Source organism: Protomyctophum bolini, assembly GCF_963924005.1.
Source record: "Protomyctophum bolini genome assembly, chromosome: 7".
In the NCBI taxonomy this organism is placed as follows: Eukaryota; Metazoa; Chordata; class Actinopteri; order Myctophiformes; family Myctophidae; genus Protomyctophum; species Protomyctophum bolini.
Window position 1 is genome coordinate 39,866,472 of NC_137868.1, and position 21,287 is coordinate 39,887,758.

General features: G+C 44.4%; 1 protein-coding gene across 1 annotated transcript in view; it reads right to left on the minus strand.

The window, feature by feature from the left end:
• Positions 1-746: 746 nt before the first annotated feature.
• gsk3ab (glycogen synthase kinase 3 alpha b) overlaps positions 747-21,287 on the minus strand; it is a 29,530-nt gene continuing 8,989 nt past the window's right edge. Inside the window, exons 2-10 of the mRNA XM_080767669.1 lie at positions 20,350-20,537; positions 19,475-19,558; positions 17,412-17,522; positions 13,455-13,585; positions 11,342-11,546; positions 8,161-8,256; positions 5,584-5,770; positions 4,833-4,910; positions 747-3,030 (exon numbers count right to left, since the gene is read on the minus strand). Of these exons, the coding sequence (XP_080623795.1) occupies positions 2,963-3,030; positions 4,833-4,910; positions 5,584-5,770; positions 8,161-8,256; positions 11,342-11,546; positions 13,455-13,585; positions 17,412-17,522; positions 19,475-19,558; positions 20,350-20,537 (1,148 nt within the window). The 3' untranslated portion in view covers positions 747-2,962. The remainder of the gene's footprint in view (positions 3,031-4,832; positions 4,911-5,583; positions 5,771-8,160; positions 8,257-11,341; positions 11,547-13,454; positions 13,586-17,411; positions 17,523-19,474; positions 19,559-20,349; positions 20,538-21,287) is intronic.

The following is a 21,287-nucleotide window of genomic DNA, read 5'->3' on the forward strand; positions in this document are numbered from 1 at the left end:
CAGACTGACTGCAGTTTACCAGAGCAGCGGGGGAAAGGATTCCTATAAGCTTATAGGACAAATCGCATGTCGACAGTCTTGTTTGTTGATGTTGTCGTTTTAAGTCGCTTTACACCGCATTCGGTGTGAAAACACTTCAAAACACACCATTGTAGCACCAGCAGGAACATGTCACATCTGTTCTGTGCAGCAAAAGGCAGACGCACGCCTCCAAACTAAGGCTGATGACGTGCAGCTGCGTAGGGAAATGGAGCATATAATGAAACGGGTATCTTTGAAATACAAAGAAGAGCTCCTGCACACCGTCAGACACTTGCCAAAAGATAATTGCTCATTAGGTCGAGGTTTCAGTCGCTTAGACCGTCATTAGGACAGACAATGGTTGTCTGTCCTAATAAAGAGCAACATTTCTTTGGCAAGTGTCTGACAGTGCGTGGGACCACATCTGTTGTGGACAGTGGGGTGACGTGTGACGGTGCGTAGTAGTAGTACAGGCACAAGGCTCAGACAGTTACCCAACTCACGTCATTAAAACATGGACATGCAACGGCTAATGTTTCATCACTTTATTAATGAGTTTAATTATTTTTACCAACAAACAAAAACGGTCTCTCTCCCTCCATCCCCCCCCCCCCCCCCCTCTCTCTCTCTCTTGCTCTTTACATCATCTCCATTATTCAACCGTTCTGTTCCCCAAAATGTTATCCCCCACCCCCCCCCACCCCACCTCCCCCCCCCTTGCTCGGGCGATAAAACACCAGGATCACAACGAATTAAAACCAATGCGTGACAGAAAGAGAGGGGCTAAAATTAAATTAAGTTAAAAACCACATCTGAGGAAAACATCAGGGGACAGACAGCTGCGCTTTCTCACTCTCGCTCACACGCACACACACACATCCTCCATACATCCCCAATCACGTGAGGCATACGCACACCCAAGTAACGGGTTAGCACAATTAGCCTAGTACACGCCATACATGAGGGGAAGGACAAAACATAGAAAGCAAAGCAAAAGAAAGAAAGAAGAGCTGACAAACGTGTGATGTTTGTCATCGGACAAATATAACCCCCCCCCCCCCCCCTAATCCCACCCGGACACAGCAATAATGGCAAGGGCCCTGCGCACTCCTCGTGCATCCGTGTGTGCATTAGAAACCCCGCTCCCCATAGACGGCCCCATAGACAGCCGTGTGTAACATTCCCTTCACATTATTGAAGTTTTAACGGAAACCCATGGTTCCATCTATTGGCCAGCGCGTGTGTACCTGCATACGTACGTACGTCACATATATACATACATGTACATACATACATTATGATCGTTGATTGGAGAGAAAAAGCAAAAGGGTTCCAATGTCCGTATCGGACATACAGTATCTTGGATGTGGAACATTTGCATGTGACATTTATGGACTTAATACAAAGAAAAGATAATTCGAACACAAACCCCCTTTTCTCTAAACACTCCAGTGGGAGGGCAGAAAAACATAAAACAGCCCCCCGCCCCCCTTTCAGACTGAGATATACAATAAATAAAAGGTTCATCACGACAACATTTATTGGTAGGGTGGAAAAGCCAAAGGCAAAAACGAGAGAGCGTAAATGGAGGGAGAGAGAGAGAGAGAAGAAGAACAAAAACAAATAAAGAGAAACATTTTGTTGTGGTTCGTATTTTTTTTTCCGCCAACCCTGAAACCCAGGGACTGAAATGAAATCTTTATTTACAGACTGAGAGGATAAAGGAGAGCACCGGTCGCTGCTGCGACCGACCCCGTCTAACGAGAGGAAGAAAAAAAAAAATTACAAGAACAATATAATAACAATAATAACAAAAGAAAAATAACAAAATAAAATAAAAGGTACATGATATTTACAGTTTAGCAGTGAGAGAGGGGAGGGGAGGAAGAAGGGGAAGAGGGAGGAGGAATGGAGGGGAAGGCTCCACCGGTGGTTGAGGGCAAGGTTGGATGTCAGTGAATGTTTTAGTGTGCTGTGTGGCCGGCTCCGGGTGTGTGGATGTTTGGGAGAAAGCTGCTAAAAACACCTAAAACAAAAACAAAAAAAAGGAAAATAACCAAATTTGTGCACTGCTTCTGTTTGGTATCGATATGGCATAAAACAAAAATAAAAACAAATTAATAAATTCATCCCGTCCGCCGTCTGGAGGAATGAACCAACGACAACATTTAAAGTAGAGTTCAGAATAAAGGGAGTGACTGATAAGTCATCAGCGTCAAGTCTCTCTACACGGTGTGTAACAACACCGGCCAAACCGCCACCATTTTGGAACTTGACGAAAAACAGTGATTGTCAATGTCGTAGGTCAGGCCTTGAGGGAGAGGCCCTGACGCCCCAACTCTGCAGCCTGCCTGCTCTCCTAACCCCCCGCAACGCACCCCCACCAGTCTCCACTCTCCAGCACCACCAGCGCCACATAAAATTTGCTAAAACATAAATAAAAACATCAAAAAGGGATAAAAGTCAATTGTCATTTGATTATAATACAGGCAACCCTATCTTCTGATCCACATAACGCATACACACAAACAGGGGCAGCTCCGACTCTCCCAAACATCACAGCCTAACCCAACACTTTGGTACTCCCAAACCCACCGGGCTAGGACCGGGACCGTGCTAGAACCCGGACCGGCCTGAGAATTGCAGCTTATATCAAGTTCAAAGCATCCCACCGCAGGTGCACTGACGCACCAACTCTCTCCTCAAGCCCAAAGCCACAGAATTCCGTTCTAAAAACCAGAAATGTTTAGTGTCCAGCGAGGACCGAGAGCGATGTAGAGTGTTTTGTTGTGCGTGGATGTGAATAGGGTGGGCGGAGGAGGGGGTTTGTTCATTTGGAGACGTTTGGAGCCAGTAGGGAGGTATAGGGTGGAAGAATGGCAAAGGAGGGAGGGGATAAGAGGCAAGGAGAGAGAGAGGGGGGGGGGGGGGGGGTGGGTGCTCAGGTACTGTTGTTGATGGATCCGGGTGCTGAGCTGGACTGGGCCGGACTGTCTGACACACTGCCCTCTGCAGGTGGAGAGAGAGAAGAGAGATTTAGCTATACAATAAATAATAGGGGTGTGCATCTCTCCTTTACAAGACGATTCGATACGTATCGATATGCATGGGCTACGATGCGATTCAGAGACGATACATTTATACACAGAACGATTCGAATTCGATTCGGTGGAATTCGATGCGATTTCGATTTTGTGGAATTTGAGGCGATTCGATGCGATTCGATGCGATTCGATACGATACGGTGCGATCTGACACATTTAACCTCTTTTAGATTTTTAATTTGAAGCTAGATCTATAAAGAATAGGGTTGGGACTTAAAAAAAACATCTAATTAATTGGAGGATTTGTGATTAATTAATCTCAATTAATCACATTTTAATCGCATATCAATAGGCCTATTTGACCTGATCAGTGAGCTTTTTTTTCAAATGGATTTGGATACGAGTGAATCAATGAATGAATAGGCAATTAAAAAAGTAGTAATAATAATAGTGATAATATTATTATTTATATAATGCTTCTCTGAGTACTTAGACGCTTTTCAAGGGGAACATTGGAAAACTAATAAAAACAACTTTATAAGAGAAAAACTAAGACTATGGAATAAAATAAATGAAAGTGGAATGAGATAGCTGGGGAAAGACATTCTGGGTTTGAATTTATAGGTGGTGGCATATCTCTGAGCTTTGGGAAGTGCATTGTTTTCTTTTGACAGGTCTGCCTGCTGTGGACAGTGAAACCAGACGCAACGATACAGTCATACTGTCGATGCAAACAGACGTGTACAGTAGCTGCTCGGCCTGCTCCAAATGATATTCCCATTCGTCTTTGTGTCTGCCCGTGTAAACGCAGCATCGAGTGTGAGGGTTGGGGAACGAATGGACCATAGAGTTATTAAGGAGGACTCCTTCTAACGATATGGACCAGAGTTAAACTAATGTTAGCTCCCATGCTAAAGTTGCTACCCTCGTCAGAAACAACACGACCATCCAGATCGGGTGGAAGCTGTTGATATCACGTTGCTTGTGCCCGTGGATGGGAAATGAAATGTAAAAGGCTATAGAAGCGTGGATGAAAGGCAAAGCACAGATGTGCAATAATGCTGTGTCGTGACTCGTATCTGCGTGTGTATTCCGTCTGACAACGAGTGGTTTATGCTCGTCTGTTGTTGCTGGCTGCTGATGCATATAGAGCGTCATCATAAGCATGCGCCCGCCCTGCGCTGGAAGTAGCAGATCTACAAGCTATCTACCCGTCGCAATGCACAGCGCTTTGGGCTTGTACATCTGTGTTTTTCCCGCAGTTAGTTGAATTATATCGATTCGCAGCTTTAGGATCGAACCAACGTCCGATGCAGACGCTATTTTGACCGATCCAGACACACGTGCATCGATGTAGTCGCATCGTTAATGTTAAAATCGATTATCGATTCATATCGATATTTTTTGACACCACTAATAAATAATCTCTATCTTGTAGATCAAAATATTTCGTCACAAAGCAACACACTTTGCATTGACGAAAATTAAAACAAGAAATAAAACGATGACTGGATGAATACAACATATATTACACTTGGTGTGTGTAAATGCATGTATATACACCCCCCCCCCCCCCCCCACACACACACACACACACACACACACACACAGACAGACAGACAGACATCAAATGGGCATTGTACAGAAGATTCCATTCCTGATGATGTGGCTACAATACCTACATGCCATTTATCACAACATAGGCTACCATACAGCAAAGCTTGCCATATAATCTGTGTGTGTGTGTGTGTGTGTGTGTGCACATACCATGCGAGGCAGGCGACGTCTGTGCACGAGCGTGAGGGGGAATGAGCGTGGAGTTCAAAAGGGGCTGGATAGACAGCTCTGCAGAGAGCGGACACAAAACATACATCATTTAACTAAAATTCCAGCAGAACAGTGTGTGAGAGAGAGAGACAGGCAGTTGTAAAGAACAAAATAGTGAATTAGAGAGAAACGAAGAGCAGCAGAAAGATCTGGGACAGAGAGAAGGTTCAGTGAGAATAAGAGTGCAGGAGGAAGGCACAGAAGGCAGTGTTATTTTGACTGCAAACTGTGATTTAGTTTTAGTCAGTCTTTTGAATAAAATTCCATGTAGTGATATTTTTGTAATCTGAAAACGTTTTTAGTCTAATTTTAGTTCACTAAATAGAAGATGTTACTCGAGTGTATTTTGATGCGTCGTCTGATTTGTCTGATCTTACACTGGCAGCATGCTGAAAATAGCCGATCTGCAAGCTCACAACTCATCGCAGAGCTTGTAGAACACCCGAGCGCAACCAAACACAAAATGTCTCGTCTTACTTCTACTGGATCTCTTCGCCAAGAGTCACTTCCTAACATTTAGTCTAGCTTTGATGTATTGACGAAATTAATTGTCAGTTGTCTTTAGTCATAGTTTTAGCTTCGTTTTTATTACGTTTTCATCAGTGAAGAAAGGTATTCGACAAACATTTCTCGTCACAGTTTTAGTCTACGAAACACTGAGAGGGGGGGGGGGGGGGTTGACGGGACTCACCGACAGGGCTGAAGTTGAAGAGGAGTGGCAGCTCTCGTCCACTGGGCAAGCGAGTGTTGGGCTGGCGCAGCTCGTCAAAGAAGGCGTGCGCGCAGGCCTCGAGCGGAGACAGCCGGGTCACTGGCGTGTACTCCAGCAGGCGGGAGCACAGCGAGATGGCCTCCGGAGGGGTCCGGGGCTTAAACACCTACAGAAACACACAGAGAGAGAGGAGGGAGAGAGACACACGACAATGTATTTGAATGAGAAAAGATGACAGACCAGTCATGCATGCATGTGCAGTCACCATTCATTCAGTACGAAAGTACTTGCTTCATCTTGCATAGCATACACCTTTTATATCTTATCACAGGCACCGTGTGAATATGTAGATAGATTTTGTATTTGATTCTCTCGTTTGATCTCCTTTCCCTCCCCCCCCCCCCCTGCCCCGCCCCCACTCTTATTCTTCCCTTTCTTACATGGATTCGTTCGTTCTCACCCCTCCTGCACACTTCCACGAAATAATGATACGATGGGGACAAGGCACAAAACGGAGGAAAAAAAAAATCACTCTCCCAGATTCTGATTCATCCAGCATCAGCATCCAGCATCAGCATTCATATCCCAATATCATGTCCTGTCTCCTTTTCCATTGTAATTTAAATCAGAGATCTTTGATCAGCAGTCAGCACACACCAAGAGTCCAGTAGCTGGTCAGTCAGTGTGACTTTTCCAGTCATCATGTTTCATCACTCTTACTAGCGAAGACCTGGTTAACACACTGCTCCGGGCAGCGCACCCCCCGCGCCTCCCAGTTCTTCTGCGTGTGTGTAGATGGAATTTTGCTTAAATCATCACTTTGGCTAAAACGCTGAATCCCGTGGATAAAGTAGGCTATGTAGATATAACTACAGGCATTTATAACTACAGACATTAAAGGACCACTTCACCACTTTTCAACCTATCTTCATATAATAGGTCCTCACTAATAATCATGATAAAATGGCACAATTTCTTTCTACTCAGTCTGTCTCATAGGAGGGCTGTGGGCAGTTTAGAAACCGTCTTCCAGTGACATCATCAATAGGCTTATTTTTTAAACAAGATTTCTTTTACAAATCGTGATTTTCAAGATTTTCAATATCGTTGGCTTCCATTTTCACATTGCAACTTTTCAGGACTAGAAAGCCTGCAGTTTTCATTAGCTTGTATTCCCCATGTTTCTGAACTGCCCACAGCCCTCCTATGAGACACAGACCGAATAGAAAAAAATGACTACCAAACTCCAATCCTGCCGGTTGGATCATTCTGGGATGATGTGCTACGAGGTAGGGGTTTGAATCTTCCGTAGTGCACGAGGCTGGACTCCGTTTCTAGAAAAACACAATTGGCCATGTTCGTGGGAGGGAAGCCGGGCAGGAAGGGTGATGTTGGATGGCGTGTCAGCACAGCGGGGGGGGGGGGGGGGGGGGGGGTGTTGAATGGGGGAGGTGTCCTACTGGCAGGTGAGTCAGTAAGGTACAGCTGTGGCAACAGAACAATGTGTGGGATGGGATGGGGTAATTAGCATAATGACTTGCTGTTGCCATTGTGGTGACGCTGCCAGTGTGTGACCATGGAAAAACAATGGAGGCGGCAGGTAACCATCCAACCCACTGTGCGAAAACGCTTCCCACGAGGTTCCTATACCAACATTATCTCAGCCCTGTGTGCAGTAGCACTGCACTGAAGGAATACCAACATTATCTCAGCCCTGTGTGCAGTAGCACTGCACTGAAGGAATACCAACATTATCTCAGCCCTGTGTGCAGTAGCACTGCACTGAAGGAATACCAACATTATCTCAGCCCTGTGTGCAGTGTGCACCAGCACTGCGCTGAAGGAATACCAACATTATCTCTGCCCTGTGTGCAGTGTGCACCAGCACTGCAGGAATACCAACATTATCTCAGCCCTGTGTGCAGTGTGCACCAGAGCACTGCACTGAAGGAATACCAACATTATATCAGCCCTGTGTGCAGTGTGCACCAGCACTGCACTGAAGGATACCAAAACGCTCGCGCCAAAAACACAGACAACACAAAGTTGTATTTATTTTTGAACAATCCCCCCCCATCATGGAAGAGTCAGCCAACAGTCTCCATGGTGTTGTGTTGGGCAACTACCTTCAAATTGTCAATGATGCAATGCAGGCAATAATCACTGGAGAAAAAAAGTATTATTGATACAAATTGAGAGATGATAGGAACTACCAGTGAGTTAAAGATTTATCAAGATCCACATCTGTTGCTCAGAATAATAAGGGTTCAATATGAAAAAAGTATTTTTTTTTTTTTTTTACCACCAAATCGAGCTAGGGACTACTGGCTTGTATAGGAACCGGTTGATCATTTTTATTTGGATCGTATTGTTCCACGTCTGGTCATGTAAACATAATGTTTTCTCCAATAAAGCCCTTTGAATTGAATTGATCATATACTTTGCCCAGATAGGATTTGAAATAAACCCATGGTTTTGTATTGGGAAGAAAAAGAAAGGGGGCTTTGAAACTTCAAACTTATACCATGCAGGGATCATAGGAACAGAAAACGGTACCTTTGTCCACGGGTGTGCTTTGATCTGTGGGAATTTGAACTCTGTGTAGTTGGGGTTCATCTCTCGGATCTGCTCTCTCGTCGGAGTCCCCAAAACCTGAGCGAGAGACAAGTGTGTACAATCAGCAGTGGTCGAAAAAGTACTCACTCATTTTACATCAGTATCAATCATCATTTTTAGACCGCGGTCGAGATCATGGATTTCGCAATGCCACGCCAGATTTTCCGGTCCTTCATTGCCATCCCCAGTTCCTGCTTACCGACACAGACTCCCTAGCGATGACATCAGGGAACGACAGTTTTCTACCTCTGGTCTGCTTTGAGGCAGGTTTCCAGAGAATAAGGGGAGATATAACCTCTTTGTTAGCAGTGGCCGGCAAACTGTGTTCTTCTGGGTCGGACTAGTGAAGAAACACGGGGAAGGTTGCCGTACATTAGATTAGTCGATGGGTGGCTCTTCCAAGATAGATTTTGCACTCTCATTAGAAGGCGGGTCTAAGTGCCATCCAACCGTTTCTCTAATTTCTTTGAAAGTGTCCATGTCTCAGAGCCATAGAGTAGAATCTACTTTGAAACTCTTACTAAGCTGGGATGACCAGATCTTATGCATGTCATTGCAGGCTTGGCCAGGCAATACCCTTCATAGTTTGAAAGTCCTTTTGGGAAATAGATATATACTGTATATATATATATATATATATATGAACCCAAATACTTGTAGTCATCAACCTGTGTAAAAGTATCAATACTGCAATGTATTCAGTAGTACTCAGTAAGTAAAAGTCCAAAATGTACTCGAATAAAAGTACAAAAGTATTGGCATTAAAATGTACCACCAGTACAGAAAGTACTCATTGTGCAGTTTTCAGAGCATGAACATCTTTTGAAATCTACTAGCTCACAATGCCCACATTGTGAACTTGCAGATGGGCCATTTTCAAATGGCCATTGTATGTTCTGTAAAAATCTACAAAGTAAGCAAAAGTCACAAATTTACTTTGTTCATTGTGTGACATTTATTGGACTTGAACTTTTGTGTTGTCGGGTCAGACCATGCTGTAGGAGGAGGGATCTGTAGACGGTCCATACAGTACAGGAGAACAGGACCGTGAAAGGTTCAGTGACCTGTATTGATTTCAGCACGTTCAGTTTGTGGAACAAACTACTCCTACTATGCACCAACTCCTGCTCTGGATCCCTTTTGTTCAGTGAGCCGACCGTTTTAACACTCTGCCCTGCGTTGGCAAATGGCCCCCCCGACTACTAGGATTGTGTTTTAGAAAGTCATGTGTGAGTCAGGTATAAAGTGCATGCCCACAAATGTACTCTGCGGTGACTCACAGAGCCCTTCCGTACCAGCGGAGTTGTCGGTGCGACGGTTTGTCCTAGTTAGCTCTAGTTTGTTCCTGTCGGGGCTCGAGGACAAAGTGTGACAGTAGTACGGTACCTTTACCATCTGCCCACGGAGCGGAGGCTTTGATGAATCACTTTGTTTTAAATTCATTCTTTAACCCATTTTGACCTGAGATCAGATTCTAAAAATGTCTTCTACATCCTGACAGTTTTCCTGAAAAAGCTATGTTTCTATGTCGTTCTTCGGTTTTTCAAAAATAGCAGACGTACAAGCTCGTAGCGCGCCACTCGGTGGCGCGCTATGACCTTGTAGATCTGCTATTTTTCAATAGCTAAAGCATAACATGATGCTAACACCAAAAGGGGTTCGCGCCCAAAATGGGTTAAAGACATTGTGTTTTTATCCCATTGATGTTTTTGTTTGCATCTCTTTCCTTCAGTTTTAAGTAAAGCACTTTGCAATTTAGTTTGGTAAGTGGCAAGTGCTTTAAAAATAACTTTTTTTATTGCTATTAAATTGGTGACAAGCTAGCCACCGTAGCCGCAATAAGTGCTGTGAGTAATCAGTCAACCAAAGACAGTTAAAGTGCTAGGAGAGCAAATAGGTAGAGGTGTGCATTGGCACTGGCCTCACAATTCAATTACGATTCATCAGGTAACGATTAGATTCTACGATGCATGGCAATGCCTCACCCTTTTCTATAAACATTGCAAAATGTTTCATCAGTCAATACAAGCAGACATAAGCGGCTTAGATTATGTCACATTAATGCATCGCTGCAGTGCACGGCCAAATTGCGATTCGCTACGTTCTGTGAATTTGTTTTGTAATTTCCCTAACTCAGTCTGGAAGGTCTCCCATCTCCAAGGTAGGTGGGATATACACTCAAGGTTTCTGATTGGTCTGTGGTGCGGGTTTGGGCAAAAACACCAGTTTGACGTCATATCAATGTGCAGCTACTGCTGTTGTCCTGCAACGTCCCCTTATCATTCACTAAACTCACCCCACACAGCTACTGCTGTTGTCCTGCGACGTCCCCTTATCATTCACTAAACTCACCCCACACAGCTACTGCTGTTGTCCTGCAACGTCCCCTTATCATTCACTAAACTCACCCCGGGCCCACACAGCTACTGCTGTTGTCCTGCGACGTCCCCTTATCATTCACTAAACTCACCCCACACAGCTACTGCTGTTGTCCTGTAACGTCCCCTTATCATTCACTAAACTCACCCCACACAGCTACTGCTGTTGTCCTGCGACGTCCCCTTATCATTCACTAAACTCACCCCACACAGCTACTGCTGTTGTCCTGTAACGTCCCCTTATCATTCACTAAACTCACCCCACACAGCTACTGCTGTTGTCCTGCAACGTCCCCTTATCATTCACTAAACTCACCCCACACAGCTACTGCTGTTGTCCTGCAACGTCCCCTTATCATTCACTAAACTCACCCCACACAGCTACTGCTGTTGTCCTGCAACGTCCCCTTATCATTCACTAAACTCACCCCACACAGCTACTGCTGTTGTCCTGCGACGTCCCCTTATCATTCACTAAACTCACCCCACACAGCTACTGCTGTTGTCCTGCAACGTCCCCTTATCATTCACTAAACTCACCCCACACAGCTACTGCTGTTATCATTCACTACGCAACAAAATACGAGTGAAACAGGAGGCTGGCCACTGGCCAGGCTGATAGCGGAGCGACAGTACAAATTCACAGAACGCAGCGAATCAGGCTGGAAACGGGGGCTAGTATCGCAACGCATTGCTGAATCGATTCCTTTTTGACACCGCTACTAATCTGCCCGTCTTCTCACCTTGATAATCTCTACTAGCTGGTCCACACCGCTGTCCCCAGGGAAGATGGGCTGTCCCAGCAGTAGCTCGGCCAGCACGCAGCCGGCCGACCAGATGTCGATGTTGGACGTGTAGTCGGTGGCGCCGAAGATGAGCTCAGGGGCGCGGTAGTACCGCGAACAGATGTAGGACACGTTGGGCTCGCCACGGACCAGCTGCTTTGCACTGGACAGACGAGACCACATGATTGAGCGGGCGGGGAGGCAGGGAGAGATGGAGAGAGAGGAGCAAACAAGTAGTTAGAAGGAAAGAGGAGGTATTGCACTCCAGATAGCCAACGTCTGTAAGATTAGAACACGATTGGACGCATTTCAGACCCAGGGCATTCTACTACTGTAGTTTATACAATATCCAGCTGGTTCCCTAGCATGTGTATTTAAGGGTTTTGTGGCTTTTTGCATCAGGGTATTTTTTATGTATCCATTTAATTATCAAATTGAATAGTGAAAATACATTAAAAAAATGATAATAGGAGTTGGTTAGTAAGCCTTGCCGAGCCATGAGGCCCATAGGGCAGGAGCCCATCTCCTGTTTCTGTAGCATGAGGCAGCTCACACCCCCTGGAGATGACGCTAGTATGTCATCCCTGGACATGGCGCTACTACGTCACAGGGAGGCACTGGTGAGACCCATGTGGATCGAACCTCAGCCTCCCAGTCTCAGGGCGGACACTAATGACAAGGCCACTGAGCTGCCATCAAATAATAATATGAACATAGTATTTATAATTTTGTACGAACTGACCAACAGGTTTTTTTCTTAAAGAAAGATGTAACATTATTGTGCAAAAAAACCCCGAATAAAGTTTAAAGAAAGAAAGAAGACAGAGTCCTCTGAGTTGGGCTTGGTGGTGCCTTTTCCCTTTTAGGTGACGTGCTCTGTAATAAATCAAATTGGTAGGCCTACTATTAGCACATACTGTTAAATTACTCTGCTTGGGAATCTGCAGCAAAGTAAACTTGACCAGGACAACCCCAGATTATTACTAATAAACGCACATGGGGGAGAGAAGCATAAACTAATTTGGCCCCCACCCTCCGAACCTTCAAAACCGCCCTCAAATCCCACCTTTTCAATATTGCTTGCTCTAGATCAGAGGTTTTAAACAGGTGGTCCGTGGACCACTGGTGGTCCGTGAAGGTATTGTATGTGGTCCCTGACCCTGACCATGCAAAGTAGCGAAACAGAGTGCACTAAATGACCTGGTGACGTATGATGACACGTCAATGTTACACGAAAAAAGTACAAAAACATGCACCCAAACTTGGGCAGGTACCGAGCGGCGAGTAGTACGCTATACGCTCGGAGACGCTCGCACACAGTGGGCTCCGATGCTGTGACAAGTGCCTTTATTTGCACAAATAGGTGACTGTAACTGACCCGTCAATGTTGTCATTTACTGGAAAGTTGGATGTCAAGAACTTCCACAGTTGACTTGTACGGGAAAGTGTACGCCCCACGTACACTGTACGGGATTCGGGGATTGACTGGTTGAGTCACCATTATTAGGAGATGTGCCCATGTAACCAATATAATAATACATAATGGCTGTTAAGGGGAACACAACAGTGGTCCCCAGGTTGATTCTCAGTCAGGGTGGTGGTCTCAGTTGAAAATCCCTGCTCTAGATGACTCATTCCACTGTTTTTATTGATTTTATTCCATAGTCTTAGTTTTTTCCCCCCTAATAAAGTTGTTTTTAATTTGTCCTTTTCTCATGGCCCCCCATGTAAAGCGTCTTTGTGGTCTGTACATATTTGAGAAATATTTTTTATTATAAATTGCAGGTGCTGCATATCGAGGCAAAGCTCATTGGCATACGAGGCGCAGGCCACCAGAGAAGAGAAGCACCTCTCACCACAATATCTGGGATTTTTTTTCCCTCCGGCTAAAATAGTCCCCCCTCAAAGTAAACAACCAGAACAGGAAGTGGTTAGCTTGAGTCAGATACAGACAAGTTGAGATTGAGACAAGTTACGAAACAGAAACACCTCACGAGCACACACACACACACACACACACACACACACACACACAGTGAGCAAACAACACATGCCCCCGGGGTCCACTCACCTGCCAAAGTCACAGAGTTTGAGGATGGCCGTCTCTGGGTCCACTAGGAGGTTCTGTGGCTTGATGTCTCTGTGACACACGCCCTGGGAATGGATATAGGCCAGACTGCGGAACAGCTGGTACATGTACACCTGAGGGGGGAGGGGGGCACACACACACACACACACACAGACCTGTTGGTTGGGGCAGAGTGCAAAGTGCTGCCATTTGACAATATACACACACAAGTGTTTCAGAGACGCATTTGGAGCAGTGTTGTTTTTTCAGCATGCAACCAAGTGAAGAATGGACTTGTACTGGATCTCTTGCCCACTAGTCCCTTCCTAACATTTTAGTCCGTTTTTATGTGTTGACGAAATTGTCAGTATATTTAGTCTTAGTTTTAGTCATCATAGCTTAGTTTTCATTTAGTTTCCATTCAGGTTTCGTTAGTGGAAAAAGGTAGTCGACAAACATCGTCTTGGTTTTAGTCGACAAAACCAACACTGTTTTGGAGAGAAAATTCAATGACAATATCAGATCTACAAGTTCACGATGAGTCCCGTCATGAACCCTAGCATTCCTATTCTGGACAAGTGGACATGTCATAATTTGCAAAACATTTGAATTAAATAATAGCATATCTGAGCTTGTAGAATTTTTTGGCCATTTTTTGGTGAAGATATTTAGCGTAGAGGAGGGGGGCCTAATAGATTACAGACCCCTGTAGGCAACCTGCTGGTCAACTAAGTACAATATGGCCCACAGGATGATTTGAGGGGAAATAGATATTATATTCACCATTTTATTATGCATCTGGGTTCTCTCCCAGTCCACTGTGTGTGCAGTCTGCTGCGCTGGCAGCTTGTCATGTGTACTTACAAAACATTAGGCAGCAGTTAAACCACCCGCTGTGCCGACGCAAGCATTGGATGCAGTCGTGTAGCCTACATTTACTGTTGGTTTCAATATGTCTGCATTCGTTGCTGCTAATGTTTCTAATGGTTTTTTAACCCATGATTAAGACCTGAGGCCGATTCTACGAATGCCTTCTAAAATCAGTAGTTCTCACACACTTTTTCAATAGCCAAGTAAGCAAAGTAGCAAACACTAAAACCTAAAATGACATGGATGCTCTCCCGGTTTTAATCTGATAAAGCAAAGCCAAGGCTCCCAAAAAATAAACACCATAACTTTCGGTGGTTCTCAGACCCTTTCATGTCCACTGGACCCCCAAATTGATATAGATTTGGCTGCGGACCCCCATGTGAAAATGTTGTGTGCCAGGGATGCCCAGAAGAGAAGACTTGTTAAACATGAAAAATAGTAGATATACAAGCTCGCAGCAGCAAGTATAAGCACGTCAGGGAAGCAGAAACAATATAACTCCCTCTACATACAGCATACGCACCACTTTACAGTATACCGCACATTCACAATCATGCAAATCAGCCATTACACCCAAAGCCTGTTAACTAAGCCTGTCTAATGTGGCTGGGTGAGAGCCCACATTAACACATTTAGACCTGAGGACGATTCTTAAAAAATGTCTCCCCCCCCCCCCCCCCCCCCCCATCAGAAAATTATGTTGTTCCAGGGACCCCCCAGAAGCAAAGATTTGAGTTAAAAAACGTTTGCTCTGAAAGAATATATATTCAAAGATTTGCGCGACATTTTCACGATTTTTCAAAAACAGCAGACCTACAAGTTCACGAGTGCCGCGCTATGAGATTGTAGATCTGCTATTTTTCAACAGCTTAAAGCATAAGATAATGCTTAAAACTCCAAAAGGGGCAGAGTTTAACAAAATGTGCAAAGGCCAGTGCACCAAGACACTTGAGATGAGAAATCATAGCACTTGTGCATTATATCCTTCGCCGTCTTTGGGACACAAGTGGACATTAGAGCATCCAGTGAATTCTCAGTTTGCATGAAAGTAGGGCTGCAACTGACGATTACTTTATCAGCGATTATATTCGATTAACTGAAACTGAGGCGCAAATAGTTTTTATCTTCTTTTTGCCAACTACCATAAACTGAACATTGTAATTGATTCTTATAATGAACTAAATCAATTTTCTGAATAACCACTTTTTGTAATAAAACAAAACAAAAAAAATAAATATCAATCTCTCCCCAAAATCAATCGTTTTCTATTTTTATAATTGGTTAAATCAGGAGACAATCCTATATACTCTGCATGTTTCCTACTGTACCAATGGATATCTAAAAAAAGAAAGAAAAAAAAAGGCAAAAAACACTGACAAATCAGAATTCTGACATTTATAGAAGGAACATCCCTGCCATATCTACGCTTGTTTGCTCATATCTGTGTTCGTGTGTGCCCGTGCGTGTGTGCCCGTGCGTGTGTGTGTGTGGGGGGGACCTGCAGGTGTCTGTGTGGATGTCTCAAACTGCCAGTCACTGTGGCCTGTTAACGGTGGGTTTTTCGACACATTGTGTATAGGTGGGTGTTGTGGGGTGGCCTGTGATGGACGCAGCCCGGAGGGAACGGGGGGGGAGACTGCTGTTAAGCCCAAGAGACGTGAGACAGACGTGCACGCTAGGCTGCTAAGGATAGGAGGCGTGGGTTTGTTTTAGTTTTTTTTTCTAAGAACACAAAGACAAAATAATGACAGCCGAGAATAGACATTGACTCCGCTAACAAAAACCACCCCCGTGTCTTCACTCCAGAGGTATCAACAATCCGCCACTTCCTCTCCTCACAGGAAAAGCAAAGGACGTCATAAAAAAAAGAAGAAAAGAGATAAGCTCAAAAACCAAGACATCAAATGTCTGCGGCATGCACCCAGAAGCATTTCCGACGTCAAATCCTCATCATCATAATAATAATAATAACGTATTATCATCAACATCATCGCAGTCATCTACGTGAAGCAAGCAGAGAAGAACGGCCATAGATTAGACACACTAATAAAGACAAAATGACGGCGAGACCAGAGGAAGGCATGGCAGAGAGGAGAGACATCTTAGGAGTGGTGGGGGGAGAGCAGAACTCCAGAGAGAGGGACACACACACACACACACACACACACACACACACACACACACAGAGTAATGGAACGGTGACACTGGAGGAAAGACACTTGGAAGGATGCGAGGAGGAGGAAGCAGGGGATGACGGTGTGTAGACGAGGAGGTGGAGAGAGATAAGGATGTAGGGAAAGACTGAGCCTGTGTGTGTTCAGTAGGCATCCACAGGGGAGGAGAAATGGGCCATGAGACAGCTATAATGTCCTTCCCACAGCTACAGACAGTCAGACATGCACACGTGCGCAGCCTTTTAGACAGGCAACCAAGTGTACTGCAAACAGAATAAATTCTCTTGGGACCAGCTTGGGAAACACTTAAAACAGTGTGGTGCCTGCAAAACTGCTTTTTCTTTTCTTTTTTTTTAAGGGCTTTGGTGATTTTTTACTACATCCACAGACAGTGAACCAACGATATGTTTCCCCCTTACCTCCCAGTTCAACCCATTGAGCTTTAGGTCAGAACTACTGTGAGTGGAGGACCGAGAAAGGTCCCGCTCTGCTCCTATTGGATAAGGAGGTAGGTGGAGGTGGGAGGTTTCCCTTTTCGTGGGACTTCACCTGCACATAAGTCTCACATAACGACAACCTACCGATATGTCTTGTGATATCGAAATCTAAAATTCAATGAATGGTTCCACTGGGTGGAAACTATTCGTTTTGTCGTGGATCCGGAGTTAAAAAGATTGATAGTTAGGATTAGGAAACCAAATAGCCCCTTACAAGTCGGTAAGAATGAGGCAGCAGGCTGTACAAATGGAACACTCACACAGTTACATTTACACTGAGGTAGATTGGGGTCCCAGAGATAAAACATAAAAAACATTAAAAAAAATGTTTTATCAAAATGGGTCTGTGACATTAAAATGGTCGGGGCGTCCCGAGTGAAGACTGTTGCAGGAGAGACGGGGAACGTGACGGGACTCACCTTAACGTAGATGATGGGGATGGTGGTCTTGGCCTTGTTGAAGTGCCGAGCCACCCTGTACACCGTCTCTGGGACAAAGTCCAGGACCAGGTTCAGGTACACCTCGTCCTTCTGCACAGCGGGATGAGAGCATGGCCAGATTAGAGGTCGATAAACGCAACACAAAGACGACACAGCAATGATAACAGACCGATGACGACGACTTGTGTGAAAGGGACCAAGTTCTCTTCCATTTTAAACATTCTGAATGAGATCTCCTCATTGGAACGATGAGTTTATGATTAAAAAAAAAGTTCAAAAGGTCATTCATAAAATGACTATGACCACAAAAAAAAAAAAGAGTATGCTGCGTGTCAGCTGCCATTAAACAACAAAAGATGTGTGCGCCCACAACCTACGTGCAATGAGAAAGGAATATGTTTCATCTCATCGTGAATAAAGTGCGCACCCATCTTCATGCTGAGCATGTGAATGTTGTGGACAGTTGTTCAGGTTAGCCTTTATAAAGTCAGATGTGTGTAAAAAAGAATGATCATTTCTTCAAGGTTTCTTTATGGTACAGCCAGGACGGTACATACGAGCATATTCTGTTTTTCCACTTCGGTTTATTCAGAATTTAGATGTTTAAAATGTGTTGAATCTACAGCATGTGTTTTATGAGGAAGGAGGTGGCGCAGTTCATTGTACCGTGTTTTGAAGGGTTTGGAGGTTTTAACAGATTAATTAGATTCTGTTCTAGCTCATTTAGACATTAAGCATTGGAACACCAGAACATGATTTCCAAATGATTGTGAAAACCATGAATGCATGTCTCTCTCTCTTCTGGAGTGTGTGTGTGTGTGTGTGTGTGTGTGTGTGTGTGTGGGGGGGGGGGGGGGGGGGTAGAATAGCATTGGAACACAATACATGCTCATAGAAGACATTGTTCTGCTGCAAGGTGCAACACGACACCCAATGAGAAGACACAATATATAGAATGCAAAAGATGACATGCACAGATTGACAGTTAAATATGTCTACCGGTTGCAGCAGTTATAACAGGTTTACAGATAGGATAAAATTAAACCAGTCTGAACCTGGGAAAGGAGTCTAAACCCTCCCCTCTACGTTTGGCATTTCAGCTACAATGACCCAAAGCCAAAACTAGTATTCATGAGATTTGACACACTCGGCTGAGTCGGCTCTTTAAAAAAAAATGTTTACCTAAATTATATTCAACTAACTTTACTAGACTAATAAATTAATCGTTTTTTAATCGTTTGCCTTTGCATCGTTTACTAACCAACACGTTTTTTTCCTCCGTGTTTAAAATGTAATATATTTTTTAATTGATTGCGTTTTAAACCTTGATCATGTCTTACTATCGATTAGCTATTTTCTGTGAAGCACTTTGTAAACTGTTACACTTTTAAAAACTTGATGTACAAAATAAAACATAATGAGCTTAGACAAGAGAAAACACACCAAAAACTACGTCTTAAACCCAACCAGCTGAATGAATGAACAATTAAAACACAGGGGAATATGCCTCGTTTCACTGTGAATCATTCTTAATGCGCGTGTGATTAAGAGGATGGGCGTGGCAGCGCATTTCCCCTGCAGAGAAGCACTGCTTTCCATAACTAGTCACACAGGCACATACACACCTTCTCTCCGCTGGAGTAGGAGAAGAAAAGTACTGCTTTCCATAACTAGTCACACAGGCACATACACACCTTCTCTCCGCTGGAGTAGGAGAAGAAAAGTACTGCTTTCCATAACTAGTCACACAGGCACATTACACACCTTCTCTCCGCTGGAGTAGGAGAAGAAAAGTACTGCTTTCCATAACTAGTCACACAGGCACATTACACACCTTCTCTCCGCTGGAGTAGGAGAAGAAAAGTACTGCTTTCCATAACTAGTCACACAGGCACATACACACCTTCTCTCCGCTGGAGTAGGAGAAGAAAAGTACTGCTTTCCATAACTAGTCACACAGGCACATACACACCTTCTCTCCGCTGGAGTAGGAGAAGAAAAGTACTGCTTTCCATAACTAGTCACACAGGCACATTACACACCTTCTCTCCGCTGGAGTAGAAGAAGTAGCGTAGCCTCACTATGTTGCAGTGGTCCAACTTCCTCATGATTTGTAGTTCTCGGTTCTGCGGAGGACAGAGAGGGTGATTTCATTAGGCCACAGACAACAACGGTTCAGTTATATTGTACAGTGACATTTCACAGAACCACAGTCAGTAGCCGAAATTAATTCCTGTTCATTGATCTTGGAGGTAGGAGTGCCAGGATAATAAGAAATGGTCCACCAAAGAGGATTAGAGAGGGGGGGGGGGGGTCTTGTGTTTGAGGCCAAGAGAAATAACAGTGCAGCGCGACACAGGGCAAAGCCATCAGTAACACCGCTTCAGAAAGGACAATGGAGTCAGAGGGCTGTTCCAGATCGAAAACGAGACAAATTACTTTAAGCGTCATCTCCTACCCTGCCCAGCGTTATCTAGCTCAGGGGGTATAGTTTATCTTTGAGAAGCACGCATTTATAGGTGTAATGAGGTTTTATTGATATTGCACCTAAACCACTGACATTTAAACACAAAGATATCTCACATTTGGCTTTGCAGAGACAATAAAAGATCAGCTTGATAGTTGCTATTACACCGACAATGCCTCGTTAGACACACAGACATCACCTGGCACAAAGTACAAAATATATATATATGTTACAGTCAAATCGAGAAACCAGAAAAGTCAAGAAAAACGGAGCGCCTGGTTTCGGACCACGGGCCTGTGCCGTAATAACAGGCACACCTCGTTCAGTTTCTCGATTGTACTGTAGCATATACACTGTACTAGTCTATAATATAAAACCATGCACCCCGTTGCCATCGGGACACACTCCCGACTGTAACGGCGTACTTAAAATGCCATGACTAGGTGATACCTTAAATCTCTTGTCCTGGAGAACCTTCTTGATGGCCACCATCTCCTGGCTGTCGATGAGGCGTGCCTGGTAGACCACGCCGAACGAGCCGTTGCCGATCACCTTGATGTCCGTGTACGACACTTCCTGCGGGCGGTCGGGGCCCTGGCCGGGCGTGGCGACCACCGTCGTCACCTTGCCACTGTCACCTGGGAGGGGAAGAAGTGACACCGGGTTAAAGCATACTTTGTCCTATGATGAAAATTGCCGATCTACAAGCTCACAGTGTGGAGCATCATGACTGCGACGCTTAATCATTTGTACTTAAACGTAATATGGAGCTGAGGCTCTGCATTGACAGTCCAATAGGTATGGGGGTCAGCATTAAAGACAATTACTCTTTCATTTTGATCAAAGAGTAATTTTGCAAAGCTCAATAATTTCATTGCACTTTCATATTTTTATACCGTGTCCACATTTGTCACAATTTGGTGGCCAACTTCTCAGACACGACTACAGAGTACAGACGCAAATATTCACTGGTGGTTATGACTGTGGAAAATAAAACTGCTGTATACACTACAGTTCCATCATGTGACTGTGACATGTGCTGCACAATTACCAGCTGATATTTAATAAAGTTGAACTATAATCGCATTTAAACACTAGAATTTAAGGAAACACCCGGGGGCGTGCAAAATGCAGACTCCGAGACGTTTGTTGCGTGTCTGTGGCAGAGCTCGCAGTCCATCATCGTGCCCGGGCCTGGGCTTTTATGGGCTTACTTGTGCATACCAGAGTTAGATTTTTCCTATTTCTTACTTTGCTCCCCAAGATTTTGTCAGATAGATAAAGACCTTTAGGCTTTATAGATCCTGCAGTGGAAATTCGGTTTGGCAGAACGGGACAGATATACAGACGGGTGGAACAATGGTAATACTTTAGGGCTGGTCTGATAC